Raw genomic sequence first — 20,000 nt, forward strand, 5'->3', positions numbered from 1 at the left:
TATATATATATGTGTGTGTGTGTGTGTGTGTATATAGATTATATGTGTGTGTGTTTGAGTGTGCGTGTGTATGTATGTGTGTTTGTGTGTTTATGTGTGTTTGGGTATGTGGGTGCATGTGTATGCATAAATATTTGGATTTGATCTATGTATACATCTATGTATTTGTGCGTGTATGTATATGTTTGTGTGTGTGTGTGTGTGTGTCTGCGCGCATGTGTGTGCATTTGTGTGCCCTATAGTATTTATTTATTGACAATAAGCCATTGCATACGTAGCTCTGCATTGAGCCCCTAGACCTATGAGGACACCGGATAACTGACCAAGTACTGTGTGTGTGTATATGTGCGTACATGTATATGTGTATATGTGTCTGTGTGTCTATTATCTATGCATGTCTGTGAGCAGGAGTGTGTGTGTGTGTGTGCACATTTAGAGTGAGCTTATGTGTCAGATCGTATGCATGTTTTATATCTAAAATGCATGTCAATACATGGTTTAAAAATAGAGAAAAAAATCTCAAGGTGATGGATAAAGAATACACAGAGAAAACAAGACGGAGGGATTAAAATACCTCAGAGCTTGCCAGTTAGCTAAATAATGAGTTTGATAGATGAAAAGCGAATAGAGAGCTTTAAATACACGGAAAAGTTGTTGAGTTTGATACGCAGAGAGCGAGCGGGTAGACAACTTGCAACTAGAGAAGTTGGTGTTTATGACGTCAATGGAGAACTAGAAACGGGGAGGAAGAATTCATGAGATATCGCAACTAGAAACCTGACAGTATAGAGGTGGAAACTAGATGAGATTATGAAAAGGTCAATACATATGGATTCATAAAAAGTAAGGTGAGTGTGATTTATGGGGATGGTTGAGCGTTTGTGACAGAGCTGGAACGTAAAACAGATAAATGAGAGATTTTAAGAGATACAAAGTATAGAGAGGTTGGAAAGCAGCCATGCTAGCCGTGCTAACATGACGAAGGTCATGTTCAACAGGCACGCCAGACCAGCATCCGTTTCCGTAAACGGCAAAACCATAGAAGAGTAAGATAATTATGTTTACCTTGGAAAGATGGTGGCGAAAGTCGGAAATCTCCTCCCGAAAGTCAAGAGAATAATACTTGGTTGGGCGGCCTTTGGGAAAATGGAAAACTTCATGAGAAGTCACAAGGCTTCCATGAAAATTAGAAGAAAGATCTTTAACGAATACATCCCGCCAGTGATGATTTACGACAGTGAAACATGGGCTCTCAACACTATCATCATGAACGCCTTCGTTGTAGTCCAACGGAAAATAGAACGAATCCTGCTCGGCACCACACTGCGGAACAAGAAAACCAACGCCTAGATTCGACAGCGCACGAGAGTCAACAACATCATAAGCACGATCACGAAGAACAAATATAGATGCGTTGGCCACATCGCACGACTGAAGGACAACAAATGGACAGTCAGGGTGACTGGCCATCTGTTGTCCAGAAGACAACGGACACGATCAAGAGGGCGACCAAAGACAAGATGGAGAGATAATTTCACCTGCTACCTGGGACTTACATAGCCACGACTGGCCAAAGATAGACAGCGATTGAAAGAGTCCAGGGAGTGATGAAACATTGGCTGAAGTTGAGGTTGAGAGTGCTTTGGTCAAGGGAAAAAGTAGAAATCTTGAAATATAGAAAGGGAGTGAAGAGTTTCAAATTTACAAGGGATTTGAGAAACATAGACACTGAAAATAAATTGAAACTTAGTCATTCTTCAGAAAATAACAGACGAAGGTAAAACATAAGAAGAATGTCGAGAATGTCATACATGGGTATGATTATAATTCTCGAAACATGAGGAGAAGGTTGAGAGCTTGCAATATGGTGAAGCGAAAGAGTGTTTGATAACTGAACTAAGTGTAGATGCATGGAGCCCAGAGAGAAACATTGGGGCAAAAAGTAGCAAGGTAAGGTATGAAAAGGTATTACATTAAAAATATAGACTATTTATTGTAACGCATTGAAGAGGAAAAGTCCATAACTTTACCTCTGCTTACCAAGTTATACTATTTAAATACATATATCTGCTAATTTTCTTTTACATTTCAAATTTATACACACACAGAGACTATGTATGTATGTATGTATGTATGTATGTATGATTTTTCTTTGAGTTTAATTTAAGTTCTTAAGAGTGTTCAAGCCAGTTACTAACAAAACGACAAAACGTTTTGAGTTAAGGGATTTCCCGGTGTTTGTAAATATGTGATTGAGTTGCTGTGTTGGTTGCACTGTCGATGCATACACCCAAGTGTGTGCATTCATTCACCTAAAGAATCTCAGGTGGAGAATTTTAGGAATCTCTTACAAATCTTCACTGTGCCGTATGTATGTATGTATGTATGTATGTATGTATGTATGTATGTATGTACGTATGTATGTGCCTCAGTAAAGCTGGGCTTATGAGTCATCTTCGTAGTCATAAAGCAAGACCGATGATTGACTACCAGGCCGCTGGTGATGATGCTACACACCATACTAATCATGTCTGTCGAGCATGTGGAAGGGAGTGTGATTCAGCAGGAGGACTTGAACGACACGCAAAGGTACATGGAGCCCAATTACAACAACAGCCAGCTATTGCCAGTAAAGGTTTTGGATGCCAATTCTGTGCAAGACATTGTAGATCTTTGGCTGGGCTAAAAAGTCACGTTACTCTGCGATCATTTCGACACCTGATGCGTGATACACTTGTGCACTTGTACAAGCAATATCAATTTGATCGAGGGAGTGAGTTAAGGTACAGCACATACATTTGATCACTATAAACAAGTAATTTATGTAAGTCGTTCAGCAAAAACTGAACACTCATACGTTGTCTACGACGGGAGATCTGTCTCCTCGATGTATGTGTGATGGTCGAAGTCAGTGTGATAGTTCGATACTCAGCAGAGTCAGAGGTATTGCCCTTCTTGACAACAGGACATGCTCCAGCGTTTTTCTCACAGAATACGACATATCCAGAGAGAGAGGGAGGAAGAGGGAGAGAGGAAGAGATGGGAGCGGGAGAGAAGGGAGAGAGATACAGAGAGAGAGGGAGAAAGAGGGTAGAGGGAGAGAAGAAGAGAATGAGAGGAGTGGGGGAGAGACCGAGAGAGAGAAAGAGAGAGAGAGGGAGAGAAATAGAGAGGGAGAAAGAAAGAGAGAGAGAGAGAGAGAGGGAGAAAGAGAGAGAGAGAGAGAGAGAGAGAGAGAGAGAGAGAGAGAGAGAGAGAGAGAAAGCATCGAAAAAAAGAACAGATTAGTTTCATAGAGGTCGCGTATATATAGAGGGGATAGGGTAGTATTGATTACTAAGAGAAAAAGAGAAAGTTAAGAATGGAGATGTTTTCTACGGTAATCATGTAAATAATATGAAATACAGTGGAGACGCAATGGCCCAGTGGTTAGGGCAGCGGACTCGCGGTCATAGGATCGCGGTCTCGATTCTCAGACCGGGCGTTGTGAGTGTTTATCAAGCGAAAACACCTAAAGCACCACGAGGCTCCGGCAGGGGATGGTGGCGAACCCTGCTGTACTCTTTCACCACAACTTTCTCTCACTCTTACTTCCTGTTTCTGTTGTGCCTGTAATTCAAAGGGTCAGCCTTGTCACATTGTGTCACGCTGAATATCCCCGAGAACTACGTTAAGGGGTACACGTGTCTGTGGAGTGCTCAGCACGTTAATTTCACGAGCAGGCTGTTCGGTTGATGGGATCAACTGGAACCCTCGACGTCGTAAGCAACGGAGTGCCAACAACAACATACATGTATGTGCATGTATGCGTGTATATGTATGTGTATAGATAGATAGATAGATAGATAGATAGATAGATAATGATATAAATCGAGATTTATATACATAAATGATGGACTCTCCCGTCGATTCCGACGTATGAGGCTCCGACAACGTACTCTTTCTTGGTCGGCTATAATGCTTATGTCGAATGTGACATTTAAGTCCTGCCAACGATTTGCAAAGAAGGCCAGAGATGTTACAAGTATGAGGATTACAGGTGGTATTTTTGCAGCCACCTTTCTCCTTTACCTTGCACCCCGAATCCTGTAAATACTGGTTGCAACAAAGCTTTTAATACCATTTTGACACAACCATCTCCTTATGTAAGGGTAAAATTATATATATATATATATATATATATATATATATATATATATCATCATCATCATCATCGTCGTTTAACGTCCGCTTTCCATGCTAGCATGGGTTGGACGATTTGACTGACGGCTGGTGAAACCAGATGGCTACACCAGGCTCCAATCTGATTTGGCAGAGTTTCTACAACTGGATGCCCTTCCTAACGCCAACCACTCAGAGAGTGTAGTGGGTGCTTTTAGGCGGTACTGGCAACGGCCACGCTCAAAATGGTGTATTTTATGTGCCACCCGCGCAAGAGCCAGTCCAGGGGCACTGGCAACGATCTCGCTCGAAAGTCCTTATACATGCCGCGGGCACAAGTGCCAGAAAGGCGTCGCTGGGCACAGATGCCATCACAATTTCGCTTTCGCTTGCCTTAATAAGTCTTCGCAAGCTGAGTTTCGTGTCCAATGAGGGAGACGACGTTGGCATGGGTGCCATCGTCAAATTTAACTCGATTTCGATTTCACTTGCCTCAACAGGTCTTCGCAAGTGGAGTTTAGTGTCCAATTTAACTCGATTTCGATTTCATATATATCGTTTGTAAAAAAAACCAAAACATAAATCCGAAAGAAGAAACACACTAAGATGTAGAGTAGTATAGATAAAAAATGGGGGAGGCCGGTTTATGGGATTACCTTAGGATTCCCGTCTATAAGGGGTTTAGCTTTATGGTGTATCGTCAGATCCCAAAACCTGTTGGCCCATGATCTTTTAAAATTAAATTAAAAGATATTTTCAAACAGGTTTTTTGGGATCTGACGATACGCCATAAAGCTAAACTCTTTATGGACGGGAAACCTATGGTAATCCCATAAACCGGCCTCCCCCATTTTTAATATATATATATATATATATATATATATATATATATATATATATATATATATATATATATATATATATATATATATATATATATATATATATAACCAAAACATAAATTACAATGAATATCCTTGTGAGAGGAGAAATATTTTTTTAAGGGAAACTACATTGAGGTAAATATGAAGGAAGTGTAAACACCAATGAGCCATAGATATAAAGTATTGCTCCTTCTCTCTGTCCCTTAGTTTCTATCCAGATTTAAGACTGCGTCGAGATTATTTATCAGTTATTTTAAGCAACTGGATGTATGCAGGTGAAGACTTCAACAGCCTATTTCCGGTGATAGTAATTCGAGAGGATTTGGGGCAGTTAATTGTGTGTGCATGTTTGTGAAGGGATGTCTGAATGGGTACATGTGCCAATGTATTTGTATGTAGTGCGCATGTTTGAATTTATACATGTGTACATGGAGGGTGAGCTTTTGCGTGGGTGTTGGTATATATAATTATGTATGTATGTATGTATGTATGTATGTCTTTGTTTTACTATACCAGTCAACGTCGACTCCGTCTGACGCAAACAAACACTTCAGTGGAACATTTCGTGTTCGGGTATGCTTGCGTAGGTGTAAATGTATTTATTTTTCACTTAGAATTTCACAGTTTTTATTCGAGAGTCATATCGACCAAAGACAATAAACCGATGGACTGTTTTCTGTGTTATATGTGTGTGTGTGTAGTGCAAAAATTTAAAAACGGATATGCGATAAAAAACAAAGAAGCGGTGTGTATTAGGTTTGCGCTCATAAAAAATAGGTTACAGAAAGAAAAGACGAGGAGAGAAAAAATGGAGAGAGACAACCGTGTCTTAGACGGAGGATGGGGTGGGGCACAATGAGTAAGATTTGTTGCAGTTTTGACTAAGAAAAGAAATAGATTTTTAAAAAATAAATGTTCACTGCTTTATAAAAACTATATCAACTAGGCAAATGATCGGTTAATGTTCACTTTAACACCAGGCCATCAAAACAAAAAGTGAAATAGGTGTTAAAAAACGAATATGAAAACAAAAATGTGCACCATTGAACCGGAGGGTGATGAGAGGACTTTCGGAAAATTCGCAAGATCCGATTGTTGGATCTTTTTTAAAACGGGGGCCACATTTTTCATTAACGAAACACTTTGAGACTTGGAACACTGGTAGAATGTGTCATATAAAACATCTTTTTCTCTTAGTCTTCTTAAAAAAAAAAAAGAAATCCATAAGTTATTCCATGTGAAAGTTCTCGTATTTCTGTAATTTCAACCAATCACTGACGTCCATTCAGCCGATATACATTAAGTGCCGACTACATAAACAAACGATTCTGAAACAATTAACCCTAACCCTAACCTTAGGGTTAGGGTTAGGGTTAGGGTTAGGGTTAAAGCAAATTTAAAATGAAAAAAGCAAATAAAACGAAGGTATGGAGATTAAATACGCTTTACATCGCTTAATCAGCCAAAGGAGTAAATATAAACAACTGAATACTTGTCAGTGATTGGTTGAAATTATCGAAATAAGACAATTTTTTACATGAAATAAATTCGAATACAAAAATATTTTTCTGTTCTATAACACAAAATAGATAAGTATACGAAGTTTGAAAGTCTTTCCGTACCAAAAACACTACGTAAAACATTAATGAACAATGTGGCCCCCGTTTTAAAATAGATCCCGATTGTTTTCCAACATAACTTTTTAAAAAATGGATATCTTTTGATGAGATTTTATATAAGTATCTTTCAAACGGCATAGATTACGATTATAAAGAAATTTGTGGAGAAAACTTTTCCGAGGGGTGGGGAGAGGACTTTCAAAGAGAAAGAAATTCATAAATTATTTTTTTGCTTGAGTGTAATGGAAAAAAAGTTTTAAAAAAGAATTTTAGGTTCATTTATTTTTCGTTTGAGTAATAGAAAAAGGTTTTAAAGAGGTTCCTAACGGTGGAGATGTGCTAAAAGCAACAGCTAAATCGCTCTTAACTTCTTTTTTTCCATAGTGAAACCATATTCAACACCGTATTTATGATTTTGTTTCTCTCACTATGATACATGGGATCTTTCTTAAAACCTTTTTCTTTTACACAAACGAAAAATAAATGAATCTAAATATTTTTTTTCAAACTTATTTCCATTACACTCAAACAAAAAAATAATTTATGAATTTCTTTCTCTTTGAAAGTCCTCTCCCCACCCCCTCGGAAAAAAAATTCTCCACAAATTTCTTTATAATCGTAATCTATACCGTTTGAAAGGTATTTATATCAAATTTCATTGAAAGATATCCATTTTCCTAAAATCTATGAAGGAAAAAACCGTATCTTGTGAATTTTCCTCTTCCCACCTCTCCCCACATTTTTGTTTTTATTTATATTCGTTCGACCTTTGTGGTTTTCGTCACTGTTTTCGAATTTGGCCAATTAAGACCATAAAAAAGCTTCATCCACTCTTATTGTATGTATATATTACCTTATATTGTCCACTGTGAGGTACCAAAACATTTGACCACATCTCTGTGACTGGCCACTAACATCACTTTTTATTGGTGAGGTTTAAATGTAGTCTCTCTCCGCACATCAATTACATGTTTTGCTAAAGTTTTATCTTCTAAAATATTGTTTCATTCATAAATTGTTATTTTATATGTGATATATGTCTCTTTCTCTCTCTCTCTCCCTCATCATCATCATTATCATCATCTTTTAACATCCATGTTCTATGCTGACATAGGTTGAATGGCTTGACAGGATCTAACAGGTTTGATGTCAATTTTGGCATGGTTCCTACTCAAAATTAGTTTGTATATTTAAGATAAGGATGGATTGACAGATGATGGGGTGTTTCTCTGTAAAACACAGAAGACAACACTGTGATTCATTTGTAGATGCTTGTGCATTATTTGTTACTTCCAGAGATTTTCAATTGTGCTTTAAAGTGCAGTGGAGCTCTTCAGGTGGAAATGGGTTGTTGTGCTCATGGTTTTTGAAAAGATTTTATGTTAGCTCTATGTAACCTGATGTGTTGGTAGTAAAAAAATCTGCACATTATACAATTCTTTTTTTCAGGCATTTGGTCTTTAAAAGACAAAGACCTTTATTTCAGTAATTGCTTGCCTGCTCCTTTCATTTCACACTTATTACTTTTACTTTGCACAGTGTCAAAGAGAGGTGAGGTAAGTGATTTTATGAGTCTTTGAGAAATGCAAAACCCATGCTGGCTGATTCCTCATTCTTAGCTTTTGAATATTCTGTGAGATATTCACAAATTTATTAACAATATCATATATGGTTTACAAGTGCACATATACTCAAAATGATGCTGAGTTGGTACTTTTGTTAATATACAAAACACATACATACATATACACACACATAATCACACACACACAATGCAAGAGCAATGGAATAAGTATAAGACAAAGTAACGAGATTAAATTAAATGACTTTTCAATGCAGTGTCCCATCCTGGATACAGTTCAGTGATGAAGATCAATAAAAGAATAAAAAGACTAACTTGAAATAATAGAAAAAATTCAGTATTATGTGTATTATCAATATTACTTTTATTTGATAATTATTTTGTTTGACGTTCGATGTTTTGGCAGACAGTGGGATGTTAAGAATGTGTGTTGATGAGTATGTTTACAAAGAGTATATGGGTTCAATTTCAAATTAATCCAGTCAAAGCAGTTTGTTCACTTGCTATATGCTCACTGGGTTACTTCAAGTTATGTATTTCACTGGGTTATTTCTAGCTGTATATTGTCTGTCCTCGTGGAATATTCATTAAAACAAACACATATATGAACTGAAAAGTAAACATATCGTTTGTAAACACTTTATAGACAATTCACTATATTATACATAAATGATAACACACTACTTACTTCATCTGAGCACACCACACTAAATCATAACATACCTGATTCATTATATTTATATATCAATGGTAACACACCAATAACTTCATCTTAATACACAATATTATACTATAACATACCATATACACACATACATACGTTAAGATCACCAGCATTCTCTCTCTCACACACACACAGCTTCTCGTATTTGGATCACCGCTTCTTTCCCCTTTTGTTATCTCCCCTTTTTCTTAGCTCTCCTGTGAGAACTTTCTGTCCGGCAGTCGCCATGATAGATCGCTGACCACAACATTCAATTTTTTTTCTCCGTGTTTTTCTCCTTGTTTTCTCCTTATTCTTTCTGTTGAAGAGCGTAGCTCGAAACGTTAAAGACTTTCTCTATTTCTGAGCGTTAAACTAATACATCCTTTTGTTGTTTACACCACCTGTCCTCGTCTGTTGTTGTTTTTTTCGTAAATTCTCCCATACTATACTACACCCTAGCCCAATATCGTATCTCACAATATAACATTTTAACCAGACAAACATAGCAGCCAAATCTTATACAAATCACATTCTACTGTTCGGAGAAAAGAAAGGACACAATGGATAATGTAGTTCCACTATAACTGAGAGGTCATGGTTGGAATGCTTTTAAACATAGGTCTGTTTAAGCCACAATAATACAAAGCAGAACTTCCACTGTTGCTACTACTGCTTTTACCTCTGTTGTAGTTACAATTTCATGGAATACTGGTAGTTAAATTATTGATGTGTCACGCAACACTTATGTGCTCAACTATTGAGAGCTAGAGCTCCAAGCTCATAAACTGCCATAGGTACTGTGCTGTGTGCATAGTTAAGATGTCTGACACTTGCATGCAGAGTTAACTCAGCTTTAAATAAATGCAACACACTTAGTAGTCTCACCAATTGGTTAAGATTTCTTCAAGTTAGTTGTTGCAGAGTTTGGAGATTTATGTAAGGCTGGAAAAGTTGTGCAGCAGAATCTGAAAAATGATGGGTGAATATAAATGTGATTTCATCTGTATATAAGGCTCTTTGATTGTATTATGGAGCTGTCAGAAGGTTGTATAGGCATAGAATGAAAAGAGATGGTGAGAAAATAGATCCTTGGGTATTTTATTTGGGAAATTTCAGGTTTGGAAGTGTTGTTCTTGTACATTACATAAGGCTTGGTAGCCTGACAAATAGTGGGCTAAACAGTGTTTTGTATTGTTTCTTCTGACTTTGAGTATCTTTTTGTATGAGTGGATTGTGGGAAATAGAATTAAAAGCTTCTGATGTTGATGGTACTTAGAATGACATGTAGATATTTTGTTGTTGGTGAAGCCATTAAATATTTTCTGTGTTAGGGTTGTGAATAGTATGGTAGATGAATGCTGTTTAAGTTGCAGTTGCACTGGACAATACAGCTTCCAAGATGGAGGATATTGTCTCCCAAATATTGTGCTATATGATGAATGATCCACTGGCCACCATGATGGAGAAGAACCAAAGAAAATGCATGAAGAGTTTGAAGAAATCCCTTAGCACCTATCACACTGATCATCACTATTTTTGAGTTTGTTACTTCCTTCAAAAACACATGCATGACGGACCTTGATTGAGGAAGAGCTTTAGCATAACAGCACTGATGCCAGAAAATAATTTTCCATATAGCCATTGTAGCTGGGTTTCCCTGTTCCATATTGGTTACAGCAGCCACCAGTAAATCTGCAGTTTATGTGGACAGTTTTTTCACAAATTTTTCTTTATCAATGAACACCATCATCATCGTCATCATCATCATCATTGTCATCATCATCATCGTCATCATCATCATCATCATCATCATTGTCATCATCATCATCGTCGTCATCATCATCATCATCATCATTGTCATCATCATCATCGTCGTCATCATCATCATCATCATCATTGTCATCATCATCATCGTCATCATCATCATCATCATCAAAGTAGTGCACTAGTAGAATAATTAGAATGTCAGACAAATTGCCTAACGGTATTTCTTCCAACTTATTACTTTCTCATTTCAAATTCTACTGGAGTCAACTTTGCTTTTCACCCCTTCAGGTTCAGTAAAATAAAGTACTAGTGAAGTACTGAAGTCAATGATATTGACTAACACATCTCAAAATTGCTGGCCTTGTGCAAAAATTCAAAATCAACATTATTATTATTATTATTATTATTATTATTATTGTTGTTGTTGTTGTTGTTGTTGTTGTTGTTGTTGTTATTGAGTGAGAGACCAATGCATGCTATCAAAGTGACACTGGGGTACAAATATATGAGACCCAATATACCCAGCATGACTACCCATCTGATAAGGGTACACCAGGCACATACATCACAACCATATATGTGCAATATGGTGATTTCATATCAAGGTAAACAGTGCTTGACCTTGCAGGTGGGGGCCTAGTTAGAATTTTTTTCAGATCAAGTAGCCCATCCCACTCAAAAGGTCTCTGAATAGGATTTGTGTACAGCTGATGAACGAGACACCTATGTTTCCAGAGGTGAATTATTCAAACCCCAAAGAATCCCTCTCAACATATGGCTATGATGCTGCCCTACTACCCCTGCTCATGATAAGAGATGCACATATAGTCAGCCACTAAGGGACATACTTAACTGGTTAAGGTCCAGCAACTGACTAGTGAATCTGTGGTATTGAGCAGAATATTTGCTGTAGCCCATCTGTTGCACCAAGACAAAACATGATAATACTTCCAATCAGTTAAGATTAGAAGCCATGAGAGCCACTGCTTGGTACAGCATTGGGGCATTTATTATTATTATTATTATTAAATTCAAATTACGACAAACGTAAACAAACAAACGAAGTTTGCTTTTAGAGGCGTTGAGATGTCTTAGAAAGTTAAAGAAGTGGTTTTAAATTCTCAATCGCAGGATAATGCTAATAATATAGCCTGAACAGGATAAACTACCCCTATTTTGCAGAAAAAAAGTGTAGGTGGTTAGCTGTGGACTCGAACTCACATCTCCGTGATTACGCGTCAGCATTATCATGCGATTGAGAATTTACAATCACTTTATTATTATTATTATTATTATTATTATTATTATTATTATTATTATTATTATTATTATTGTATCTCTCAATGTCTTGAGCCCTTGTGACAAATGAAAAAAAAATCATTATCAATGTTATTATTATTAGCATTGTAAAATAAGAAAGAAACCCCTCAGCAGTAAGTCTCCATCAAAGACTATTTCAAAATATAAAATGGGCTAATTCAGGTAAGGTAAAACTTAAAGAAACAAAACATTTTGATTACTTACTCACAAGTGGCACCACAATTAAGTGCCATATAATTGAAGTAAGCTGTATCAGGTATACAGAACTGGCGATCCCAATTTTGGCAACAGGGGTCTTTGTCAGAACGGCAAAGTGTGAAATTAAAGGGTCCTAAATATAAGAGTTATACTTGTTTCATTTAAGAAAATATGAAATTTTAGTTAAATTTTAGAAGAATATAATTGTAGTGATGTAACTTCTAAAGAGAACACAAAGATTTGCCATCCGAAGAGAGGATATATTGATCTGGATCAGCACTGGTACAATCAGAAACATGGCTTAGTGTTGGACTCATGATCATAAGACTGTGGTTTTAATTCCTGGACCTGGCAATACATTGTGTTTTTGAGCAAAAACATTTCATTTCATGTTGCTCCAGTCCACTCAGCTGGCAAAAATGAGTAATCCTGCGATGGAATGGTGGAGTGCATGCACCATGGAACCTGGAAATCTGGTCCTATGAGTCTATATGACTCGGGAAGGATCTTTATCCTTTATCCTCCTTTTAAAACACAGTTTTCAGCATCATTTTGCAGATCCTCTAATAACTAGTTTAGCAAGCACAGAGTAAGATGTGCTTAGCTGAAGAGATCTAATAGACTGAAATATGTCTCATTTTGTCAATCATACTTGTCAAAATCAGATTTCAATAATATTTGCATTATTTTAATGTATTTTTAATACTTATTAGAATTTTTATTCACTCTAAGATGCAACTAATTTGATTGCTTACACCATTATCATCATAACATCTACATTTTCATACTTGCATGGGTCAGACAAAATTTGTTGAGGCAGATTTACTATGTCTGGATGCTTGTCCTGTTGCCAAGCTTCACCTGTTTCTAAGCAAGGCGATGTTTCCCTTATGGTTGGACATGTTTTCATGAAATTTTGAAACCAAATGACACCACTTATATGATAGTGACACTTGTTTACAAATATTGCACAATGTCAAGGCAAGGAGTTACAAACACAGAAACACACACACATGCATGTGCACATGTGCATACACACACACACACATCCTCATCGTTGTTGTTGTTGTCGTCATCATCATTTAACCTCTATGAACTATAGTGGTCATGGGTTTTATATATATATATACACGCACATATATGCATGTATGTATGTATGTATGTATGTATGCATGTATGTATGATGAGCTTCTTTCAATTCTGCTAAATTCACTCTCAAGGCTTTGGTCAACCTGAGGCTATAGCAGAAAACACTTGTCCAAGGTGCTGATTACTGTGATTAAAACCTAAAAAAAACCCACATGGTTGGGAAGTAAATTTCTTAACCACAAAGCCACACGTGTTTCTACATGTGTATGTGCTTGTGATATCCTTCATTGGTGTGGGTGCTAGTATCACATAAAAGGCACTGATGCTGGTGCCACTGAAAAGGTACTAGTGATGGTGCCACATAAAAAGCATCCAGTACACTTTGTAGAGTGGATGGTGTTAGGAAGGGCATCCAACTGTAGAAATCAAGCTAAAATAGACTATGGGACCTGGTGCAGCCCTTAGCCTTGCCAGTTCCCATCAAGCTGTCCAACCCATGCCAGCATGGAAAACAGACGTTAAATGTTGATGATGATGATGATAGATGAAGTTACTTCTCAAATAATAATAAATGAGTTTTAAAATTTAATATAAGTATATTTACCAGGTGTAGGCATTGTTCTGCACTAAGAAGTTTGCTCCCCAACCACATGGTTTTGGGTTTAGTCCCACCTTGTGTAACACCTTGGGCTAGTGTCTTCTATTATAGCCATGAATTGATCAAAGCTATGTGAGTGAATTTCATAAATGGAAACTGAAAGAAGCCTGTTTTATATATATATATATATACATATATATATATATATATATATATAAAACAGGCTATATATATATATATATATATATATATATATATATATATATACGTGGTCTGATCAATAAGTATCCGGACTGTTGCTATAGTAACAAAGCTAATGCATGCAGAGTGAAGCTGCTTGGCACAGATTGACCTTGAACTCTGGCGTGCATGTGCACTAATTCTGGTGCCTCAGCTTAAGTATCATATTCATCTGAATCTCTCTCTCTCTCTCTCTCTCTCTCTCTCTCTCTCTCTATATATATATATATATATATATATATATATATATATATATATATTTATATATATATATATATATATATATATATATATACAAGAAGGACATCTGCCAAAAGAAAATTCACAAATTTTGTCCAACCCATGCAAGCATGGAATAGTGGATGTTAAAGCAATGATGCTGATGATCATGATGTTTCCTCATCTCATTGAATTATTATTTAACCATAAAATCAAACTCACGGCAGTCAGGTTCCAGTCCTGGGTCACAATATTCTGGAAATTAAATGATAATGAGAATAAAATTAATATTACTGAGATTCCATTTATTATAATCATAATAATAATTATTATTCTTGAGTGAGAGAGCAGTGCCTGTCATCAAAGACACACTGGGGTAAAATATATGAAGCCCAGTTTACCCATCATTACTACCTGTTTGATAAGGGTGCATCAAGGACATGCATCACAACCATATGTGCACAAAATGGTGATCTCATATCAAGATAAACAGTGCATAACCTTGCAGGTGAGGCCCAGTTAGAATTTTCTTCAGGTTGAGTAGCCAATTTCACTCAAAAGGTCCCTGAATAAGGGTTGTTTAAGGATGTTGAATGAAACACCCATGTTTCCAAAGCTGAATTATCTAAACCCCAAAGAATTCCTTTCAACACATGGCTATGATGTTCCCCCTCTACTTCTGCTTATGATCAGAGATTCACATATCGTCAGCCACTAAGGGACATGCTCAACTGGTTAAAGTCCAGCAACTGACTAGCGAATCTGTGGTATTGAGCAGAATATTTGCTGTAGCCCATCTGTTGCAACAAGACAAAACATGACAATATTTCCAATCAGTTAAGATCAGAAGCCATGAGAGTCACTGCCTGGTACTGCATTGGGGCATTTATTATTATCATTATTATTATTATTATTATTATTATTATTATTATTATTATTATTATTATTATTATCATTATTATTCCGCCGAAGTCAACTTTACTTTTCATCCTTTTGAGGTTGATAAAATAAGTACCAGTTGAACACTGGGATCGATGTAATCAACTCATCCCCTCCCCCAAAACTGCTGCCCTTGTGGCAAAATTTGAAGCCATTATTATTATTATTATTATTATTATTATTATTATTATTATTATTATTATTATTATTATCATTACTAAGGCAGTGAGCTGGCAGAATCGTTAGCACACCGGGCAAAATACTTAGCAGCATTTCACCCGTCTTTACATTCTGAGTTCAAATTCCATCTAGGTCAACTTTGCCTTTCAGCTTTTCGAGGTCACTGAAATAAATACCAATCAAGCACTGGGGTCAAAGTTATTGACTAGCCCCCCCTTCCCCAGAACTGGAGGCTTTTAGTACAAAGAGTTATTATAAAAATAATAATAATAATAATAATAATAATAATAATAATAATTACTATTAAGGTGGTGAACTGGCAGAATTGTTAACATGCTGGGCAAAATGCTTAGTGGCATTTCATGTTTTAATGTTCCAATTTAAAATTCCGCTGAGATCGATTTTGCCTTTCATCCTTTCAGGGTTGATGAAATAAGTGCCAGTTGAGCACTGAGGTTGATGTAATCAACTAGCCCCCTTCCCTAAATTTCAGGCCTTGTGCCCACTGTAGAAAGGGTTATTATTATTATTATTATTATTATTATTATCATTATTATTATCATCATGATCATTATTATTGTTGTTTTATTCATTATTCTGAGACAGAAGGAATATAACCAATAAACTTCCTAGATTCTCTTAGACTGGAAGATGGTAATGTTATTAATGATCTTATTGAAGAGACAGATGGAGTTGCCATATCAATAGATGAACATAAAATGACGGCTAGCCAAAAGTTGTAAGATGTTGATAAATGAAATTTTTCCCAATAGGCACATGGCTCATTGATACAAAAATAATATTTAGGTACAGAAAATGTTAATACTGCATACTTACTACATTGATTTCGTAAACAGCGAGTTCCTGGACTTAAGTTGCAGAGCTCACATGCTTCATAAGTTGATGGAAAGAATGGGTGTTCTGGATAATTTCCACTGAGAAAGATAAACTGACATCAAACTCAGAAATCAATTTGAGTACCAATTATAGTTAGCTTGCTTTTTTTATTTTTTTTATTTCTCTATTTTATGTAATCTTCCAGTTACATAGAATAAAGAATAAGTAAAAAATAAATTGAACAGGCAATTAGAATATGTATAAAATATTTAGAAAATTATGCAGAACACTTATTGAAAGGAGAGAAAATTGCTGTTTTCCTTACGGTGGGGAATAATCACATACATATATCCACCATTGTTTTTCTGTGGTACCATCAGAAAATTGAAGACTATCACAGAACTGTTGACCACAACCAACTTTATTAGTTTCATACCATATTAACTGCAATAAAGAACTGAGTATTTAAAAAAAAAAAAACCTTTATTTGGAGCAATCAGTGAAGTTTTACTTACAAGACTTCAAAAGTTGGATTTAATATTTATGCACTTTCACTGCTAAACTTACTTAAGCAAAAAAAAAATGTTCATTAATGAAGGCCCTGATCCAAACATTAAATACCCCCTTCTCTTCATAATGCACATACTTAAGCATAAATATTATTGTTCCACAAGGAAAAAAATAAATAACCTTGTAGAAGTAAGGAATAAGTATAAAACCCATAGATTTTCTTCTTATTCCTTATTTCTTCTTTTCTTTTTCTGATTTTTTAGTGTCTTATTTTCGTTGTGTACTTTCATTGGGACAACCTGGCTGAGTTCTCTATGTCTTGTTAATGTACAAAGTTTTAGTTTGGTATTTTCAATTGTATTGAAAGTAAACTAAATTATATATGTGTGTATGTGTAGTATGATGGTGCTATTTTCTGTATGTTGTACATATGTGAGGCATGGACGGATGCAGGTGTAGCTGTGTGGTTAAGAAGCTTGCTTCCCAGCCACAGAGACTAAGATTTGGTTCCCCTGCAAGACATCTTGGACAAATATCTTTTACTATAGCCCCAAGCAAACCGAAGCCTTGTGAGGTAGAGTTGCCAAATGAAAACTGAAAGAAGCCCATTACATATGCATATATATGTGTATGTATGTATATATAGATGCAATTTGAAATTCCCACCACTTACATAGGTAAATAGCGATAAACAGTCTTCTATGTACTATATTGGATACACAGTGTTCGTTTGGTATGTTGATTTTCTGTTTACTGCTATTTATCTTGACCATATTATACTGATGAGTAGAGGTTGTATAATACTACAATAACTACGAAATCATGATCTTTAATTCAGTCTGTTTTTAAGGGGCTGGCTTTGAGAGTTGCATTTCCTTGCATTCGGTAAAAATGTGTTTTTTATGGTAGTCTGACCTTAGAGTCCCTCATAGCGTGAAGCATTATTGTATAGTAATGCCCTTATATAAATAAATACATGAATGTATGTATATTCATTCCTCCTCATCTTGACATTGCATGAGAGCTGTAAGTGAATGTCACTGTCATACGAGCAGTATCATTTATTCCCAAAACTCATTATAAATATGTTTGACCATGGGGAAAATAACATCTTGCTTGGAAACAAATGAGGGTTGGTGACAAGAAGGATATCCAATCATAGAAAATCTGACCTGTGCAAAAGTAAATGATGATGAAGCAATGATGATTATCTGTTATCTGGAGATAATCCTTGGGTGATGAAAATCATTAGTGTTTCTTTTTACTTGTTTCAGTCATCAGAATGCAGTCATGCTGGAGTACCAGCCTAAGGAATTTTGAGTTGAATGTATCAACCCCAGTACTTACTTTTTAAAAGATTGGTATTTATTTTATTGGTTTCTTTAGCCAAATTGCTAAGTTATAGGGATGCAAACACACCAGCACTGGTTTTCATGTGGTGGTGGGGAGGACACACACACACACACATACACACACACACATATGGCAGGCTTCTTTCAGCTTTCATCTATCAAATCCACTCATAAGGTTTTAGTCAGCTCAAGGCCATAGTAGAAGACACTTGTGCAAGATGCCACACAGTGGGGCTGAACCCCAAACCATCTGGTTGGGAAGCAAGCTTCTTACCACATAGTTACTCCTGCATGTTATTGGTGAAATTATTAAAATGTTTAACAAAATACCTTGTGGTATTTGTTCTGGTTCTTTATGTTCTAAGCCCACTTGTAAAGACACTGGCGTCAAACTGTATCAGTCCTTGCTTTCACTTGGACAACATCAGGGGAGAGGAAAGGGCTGTTGAATGGCTAACTGCTACTCTTTCCTTTAAAAAAAAAAGAAAAAAAGCTTGCACAGCTCTGTGCCCTGGAGAATTTCCAGGTGCAGACACATAGCTAACTTTGACCAATGAAGGCCTTAGAGACATAGTGGCTTGTATAAGAGATAAGAGAGACACAGGACAATAGTGACTGGAACTTCTCTGACTACCATTCTGTTGAATTCATTTTAACATGGTGCTAAACAACAAAAATTACCACCATCACCGCTGTCACAGCTGCTGCTTTCATCGTTTCCACCGCTGCTGTCACCACCACCACCGCCACCGCCACCACCACTGTCATTGCCTTACCTGTGTATATGCTTCACAGTTTTTACCTTTCCTACAACTATTTGTTGAATAAATATAGTTTGAAGACTGAGACTGGAATATTTCCACTATTTCTTCTGGCTTTAATTTTCCTTGTACTGCAACTGAATTCTGACCAACATTTGTCCCGTTCAGACTGAAATAAAGAAGGTTTTGATGGCCCATGAAAGGCCAACAGAAAATATTGCATTATTTTAAACGTTTGAACATTTGTTTGTTATTTAGACAAACTGGTAGCTACTTTAGATAAAGGTTTGAATGAGTTCATGAAGTCAGTATGCACACAAGCACACACACACACATACACACACATGCATATGTGTATGCCTGTGTGTATGCATGTGTGGGTATGTGTATGCAAATGTGTTGGTGTAAACTGATAAATAGAATTGACACATAAGTGTATGCGTGCATCTGTGTGTTGGAGTGTATTGTGCATCTGTGTATGTGTGCACATGTACACACAAGTACGTGTGTGTATGTCTTTCCCCTTCAAATTTCTAGAATAATGAGGGTGTGTGACTATATCAATATGAGATGAAAATAAAAAGCCACATTCAAACAGAAATACTGTGGGATTTCTGTATGACTCACTTATCTTCCTATATCTGTTTACACCAATGTCCTCTTTGCATTTTGCATTTTATGAGAATAGTGAAACAAGACACAGTATTATTATTGATTTACTTAACTAAAACTCTTGAAGATGATGCTCCAACTGGCCACAATCCAATTATTGAAACCATTTAAAACATAAAAGAATGAAGATATAAGAAAAAATTAATGTATATGTATACATAAACACTTACAAGAAGAGGTTGCCTGGTCCAAAAACACATCGGTCAGCTTGGCCTTGGGCTAAAGAAGCAAGGGATTCATCCCATTCCTACAAAATGATATTAGGAAATATCATAAGGACCAAGAAAGAAGGAACTAAAGAAAGAAAAAAGTGAGTGAGCATAAAAGAATTTATATAAATATACTCATGAACACATACACATTCAT

General features: G+C 36.2%; 1 protein-coding gene across 1 annotated transcript in view; it reads right to left on the bottom strand.

The window, feature by feature from the left end:
• Positions 1-8,586: 8,586 nt before the first annotated feature.
• LOC106870393 (cysteine-rich venom protein LEI1) overlaps positions 8,587-20,000 on the bottom strand; it is a 34,966-nt gene continuing 23,552 nt past the window's right edge. Inside the window, exons 3-9 of the mRNA XM_014916438.3 lie at positions 19,805-19,881; positions 18,978-19,131; positions 16,665-16,783; positions 16,340-16,437; positions 14,606-14,638; positions 12,244-12,370; positions 8,587-8,855 (exon numbers count right to left, since the gene is read on the bottom strand). Coding sequence (XP_014771924.1) covers positions 8,834-8,855; positions 12,244-12,370; positions 14,606-14,638; positions 16,340-16,437; positions 16,665-16,783; positions 18,978-19,131; positions 19,805-19,881 — 630 coding nt within the window. The 3' untranslated portion in view covers positions 8,587-8,833. The remainder of the gene's footprint in view (positions 8,856-12,243; positions 12,371-14,605; positions 14,639-16,339; positions 16,438-16,664; positions 16,784-18,977; positions 19,132-19,804; positions 19,882-20,000) is intronic.

The sequence above is a fragment of the Octopus bimaculoides genome, chromosome 2, assembly GCF_046866305.1.
Source record: "Octopus bimaculoides isolate indiv1 chromosome 2, ASM4686630v1, whole genome shotgun sequence".
Taxonomy (NCBI): Eukaryota; Metazoa; Mollusca; class Cephalopoda; order Octopoda; family Octopodidae; genus Octopus; species Octopus bimaculoides.